This window comes from Pistacia vera, unplaced genomic scaffold (genome assembly GCF_008641045.1).
Source record: "Pistacia vera cultivar Batoury unplaced genomic scaffold, PisVer_v2 Contig1362, whole genome shotgun sequence".
In the NCBI taxonomy this organism is placed as follows: domain Eukaryota; kingdom Viridiplantae; phylum Streptophyta; class Magnoliopsida; order Sapindales; family Anacardiaceae; genus Pistacia; species Pistacia vera.
Genome location: NW_022195426.1, coordinates 3,996 through 9,210, shown reverse-complemented (window position 1 = coordinate 9,210; position 5,215 = coordinate 3,996). Strand labels below are relative to the sequence as shown.

Here is a 5,215-nt window from a genome sequence, read left to right as displayed (position 1 = left end):
ATGGTTAGAAGTCCGGGCTCTTCCAAAGATGGAATGAATAAAGGATCTTGGACTGCTGCCGAAGACAAAATTTTAAAAGATTATATCAAGGACCATGGCGAAGGCAAATGGAGCAATGTTGCTAAAAGAACAGGTACTTCATTTTTCTCTCTGGTGAAATTATATTAATATTTGCTCATCATTTCTTTGCTTGAGTCAACTACAAACCAAACCAACGCATTTAATTATAATGGAATAGTTATAACTGATCGAGTGATTGATTACATATGTGCTGATGATGTAGGCCTGAAGAGATGTGGAAAGAGTTGCAGGCTGCGTTGGATGAACTATCTGAGACCAGATATAAAACGAGGGAACATTTCAGGCGATGAGGAAGAGCTCATCATCCGGCTGCATAAACTCTTAGGCAACAGGTATGTACGTAATTCATATAGTTATTCTCATTTTGGTGGTTTGTTTGATTCGGTAAATCAATTGATTTCTAGTTCCATGTTTGTTTTTTAGGTGGTCTCTGATCGCAGGCAGACTCCCCGGAAGAACAGACAATGAAATAAAGAATTACTGGAACACCAACTTAGCTAAGAAGTTACCAGAGTCGCCACTCCAGTCTAATAATATTACCAATATCGGAACGAGAGTTAAAGTTGAGCTCCCATCTTCACAAACTACTGGAAAGAGTAGGATCAATTCATTACAATTACCAGAAGCAGCTACAGGAAACGATGTGTTTGTTGCAGCAGGAGATGTTAATGATGAAGAAGGCAATAAAAAACTCATTAATAATGTGGAGCTACCCCCGTACGTGGAAGGCGATTGGCCAAGGATTAATACGACGATTTATGAAAATAAAAACGATCGGTACTACTCAAGTGATGGGTCAGCATTATCAATGTCTAGAGAAGTAGTCAACAATAATTCATCAGAATTTATGATGTTGGATTTTAACGTGGAGGACTTAGGTATAATTCTTGATTCAGACTTCACCAATAAGTTTAATGAAATGGAGAAAACGTGTGATGAAGCATCAATTTTTCCTAAGAAAATTAAGGAGAAAAATGGGAGAGGAGATCAAAGTGGTACAACGACAACTACAACTACTACAGATCAAGATCAATTCTTATCGTTGGCTTTTTCTTTTCTTGAATCAGCTGAAGAATGGCCTGGAGATGATCTAAACAATAATATTACTCATGTTTAGTTTAATCATGTTAATAGAATTTCAATTTGGATCCATTAATTTCATGTTAAATATGAATAATAATTAAGTGGGTGTAGTTCTATTTCTAGCTATAAGCAAGCTTAGTTGGGTTAATTTTCTGAGTTTCTTTTAAATATTGGTTGAGTTTTTGGAATGTGCAGTTCAAAAACATTTGTTTGAAGTTATCTATCGTTCACATATTCATTCTGTCTTTTTGTTTTTTAGTCATTCAGTGTCTGTCTTCACTCTTGTTTTTCTTTTTCTTTTTTATAATTATTATTATCACGTTTGCATGTGACAATGAATATTATTGGCTTTTCAAAACAGCAAATTCCATAAAATTGCGGGCCGCTGTCTGTAGTTCCGAGGATTTTTAAGTTTCATATTTAATTATACGAAATAATATTATTATATACTGCGGGTTGCTATTTGTAATTCCGATTTTAAGTGTCATAAATTGCGAGTAAACGATTTTTTTCCCAACCAAACAATGGTACACTTTTTCACCGAATTTTTTTTTTTAAAATACTACTTTATTATCCAAAATATAATTTTGTTAGTAAATTTCATTGTGAAGAAAGATTGGATGGCCAAAATTTCATTATAAGTAAGGGCAAGGTAGTCAATTAACAGTACACGGGGAAGGGCGGCAAAGGGAGGCAGTGATAGCTGTTGGTGGGCATTTGGGGTCATAGGGGTTAGGGGATTTGGAAGGGGACGTCGACGGTGCGAAAGGTGGTGGGGCTGGGGAAGGATTCGGTGAGGAAGTTGGCGAAATTGTGTTGGAAGAGGCGAAGTTTGCACAAAAACCTAATAGGTAGGCTATGACGTTTGATGGTTAATTGGGTTGGGAGATGTTGGGGGATTTGTTAGGGTGGCGTTGAATGGTATGGTCAGAGAGGGTTGTTGTTGTCGGACCTGGACAGTATAGCTTGAAAACGCACCAGCTAAAGGAAGTGCAATGGTCGGTGATTGGCGGAGTGGTTAGGTGCGGAGTGAAATAGAGTTTAATTGTGTTGGCAAAGGGGAGTGGTATGGTGGCGTTGGGGTCGACGTGCGACGTCAGAATCAGGCCATTTACCGACGCTATTTGGATTAGGGTTTCGTCGCTTCCAACCTAAATCTGGTTGAATCCGGTGTCCAAAATCCAATCCGTCACCACCCCTTGCTTCATTGGCACCCACCATACAAAATGCCCACCATCCCATTGCCCACTTGCTCACCGTTCCTTGTCCGAGCGACAATGCCGTCACCATCGATATTTTTGTCAAATAGTAAAGGATATTTTCGTCTTCATAATGAATATCATTGTAGATAATAGAAGTTATTAATAGAATACAAAGTTTAGGTAGTAAAGTGGTATTTTAAAACTTTTTTGGTGGAAAAGTGTCATTAGACCATCGTTTATTTGCAGGTTGCTGTTTGTAGTTCCGAAGCTATTTTCAAGTGTCATATAAATCATATGAAATAATATTATTATATAATTAAAGATAATATTTGAGAGTTCAAAACCAATGAAAATGACTTAAGGAATTGTTACTCTATTATATTGGTATTTAATTTGAAATAAAAATTTGAGTTTTTGTTCATCTTATAATTCATAAATATTGGTTCAATAACTTAATTAAATAAAAAGATATATTTTTTTGTTAACGATTAATGAGAAATCAAATTAATAAGATATTAATACTAGGGGTGTTTGGTTCCGAGTACCCTACATTTTTTGAAGGAACCAGAACCAGAACCGAGGGTTCCTTGATATTTGGAATCGAAAACAGAACCGACGGTTTTGATTCCTAGGTATCCAGAATTGGAACCTGTAACAAAGGTTTTGGTTCCAGGTACCCTTTAAAATTACAATTACCCCCCAAAAGTTTTTAAATGGAAAAAAAACCATTAAAAACTTACAAATACCCCTCACTTGGCACTTGTTAACAAAAATAAAATTACAAATTACAAACTCCATTACTTTGTAAGGGTAGATTCTCAAAAGTCAAACCAACTTACTTTAAATGTTATGAAATATAAATATAAATGTATTCACGTTACTTTTTCTATAAAAGTTTTTACTAACCCCCCCACTCTTTAATTTTATTTTATATTAGTCTTGGTTTCCGATTCCGGTTTTTGACTATAGGAACCAGAACCAGAACGTATCCGTTGACGGCTGGTTCTAGGTAGGAACTTGAACTAAACCCCGAAAACCGTCGGTTCTGGTTCTAATCGATTATTTTGAACACTTCTAATTAATACAGGTGCATTTAAGCTTAATAGGCCTAAATTATCTGAGCTTGATTTCTTAAAAGCAAGTTGGACTTGAGCCCATCTAAGATTTGCACAGTTCCAAATCAATAAACATGGCCTATAATATAAGAGTAATTCTACACCACCAATCTTTTCTCACAAACTTTTTTTTACAATCCAGATGTAACAGCTCACAAATAATTAGTAGGACCCTTAAGGGACCCATGTGGGACCTGTTGTGAACTGATCAATTGGGAGTTGCCACGTCAGGGTTGTTGATGTAGTATTATTAATTCATAATATAAACCCAAAAATACCACTAATTTGATCAATCCCAACTTCATAATCAAATATGGGTAAAATGGTAATAATAAAATAAATAAAATAAAAATTTATCAAACAATCATGTTCAATAATCAAATTTCTTTTATTTAATATGGCTAAATATTCTTATTTACATATATACCTATCCAAAAATATGATAAAAACATTGAGGGAGTGTAACAAGTAGGTGACTAAAAAATTTTCTGGGGGTCGAAAGTAATAGTCAATGAATAAAGGGGTTAGAGAAATGAATATATGTAGAGAGAGAGAGAGAGAGAGAGAGAGAGAGAGACCTCTCTATAATAATACTATATAATAACTTTTATATAGTTATATAAAATTATGGTTCCAACTTTGACTAATTATAAATAAAAATACTCTTCACATTATAATGAGTTATAATTTCTTTTAGGTCCTATCTTAAGGAATTTGCTTAAGATAGGACCCGAAATAGTTTGGCTCTCCATATATATCGGGATAGAACTGTTTTCTTGACCAAGTACTTATGTGTTTGTAAATTTTTTCTATTAAATATGCTCTTTATTACCTCACATACCTCATCAACTCTTTTGACTAGCTTTGTTACTTTAATTTACATTTGGTATGTTTCCAGTGAAACAAGGAAATTTGGTGATGGATTTTACTGATTACTAACCAGTTTGAAAGTTGTCTTTGTACTGTGTGATTAACAATCTGGTCCTTTTAATTAGTCTGGACATTAGGTTTGGTTCTGATACTGACTAAAGCTAGCATAAGAGGGCAATTTTTATGGATTTCAGGATGTTGTAATTGGATATTTGATTTGGAGAACAAAATGATGACTTGTCTGCCTAGATGAATATTGAGTGACTGTGAAGCAGCTCGGTTGCTATGTTCCCTGTGTTCTACTACCATAGCTTGTAAAATATTTAGAAAGTAAAGCAATGACTTCTCTTGTTTAATTACTTGTTGCACTCCAATAAAGTTGGTTATAGCATTTGCAGGAGCCACGTACCGATGATTGTTTTGGGGAAGTGTTGAATATATCAAACCTAGTAGCTGTATGAGATAGTGTGGTACAGCTTAAGAGAGCTTTTTTATTTTTTATTTTTTTGGTGGCAGTTACTTGAATTTAGGACCACGTGGGTATTGATCTTTTTTTTCTTCCTCAAACCTTGTATCTCTTCTTGTTTATATGAAATGACATTCATGCTCTGAAATCAGGAATCACTTGCATAACAGATGATGCTCTGATGTGGTTATGTTGCAAGAAAAGTATTGATTGGCTTAATTTGCTGACTAATACCTTAACAAATTTATAAAATGTGTAAAAACTGACTGATACTTGATGCTTGGAGGCATCTTCTTCTGGGGAAGTCAGGGCAATATATTTTTTTCGATTTTGGTTGAATTCAAAATTATGGTTTTGCAGGTAATAGATCATTGACAATAGTTTTACTATTAGAAAAA

General features: G+C 34.6%; 1 protein-coding gene across 1 annotated transcript; it reads left to right on the top strand.

Annotated features, from left to right (window-relative positions):
• Positions 1–1,334, top strand: LOC116122710 (transcription factor MYB23-like). The gene is made up of 3 exons (XM_031408527.1): positions 1–133; positions 284–413; positions 505–1,334. Exons 1-3 carry the CDS (start codon positions 1–3, stop codon positions 1,196–1,198), a joined length of 957 nt encoding a protein of 318 aa, XP_031264387.1. The 3' UTR covers positions 1,199–1,334.
• The last annotated feature ends 3,881 nt before the right edge of the window (positions 1,335–5,215 follow it).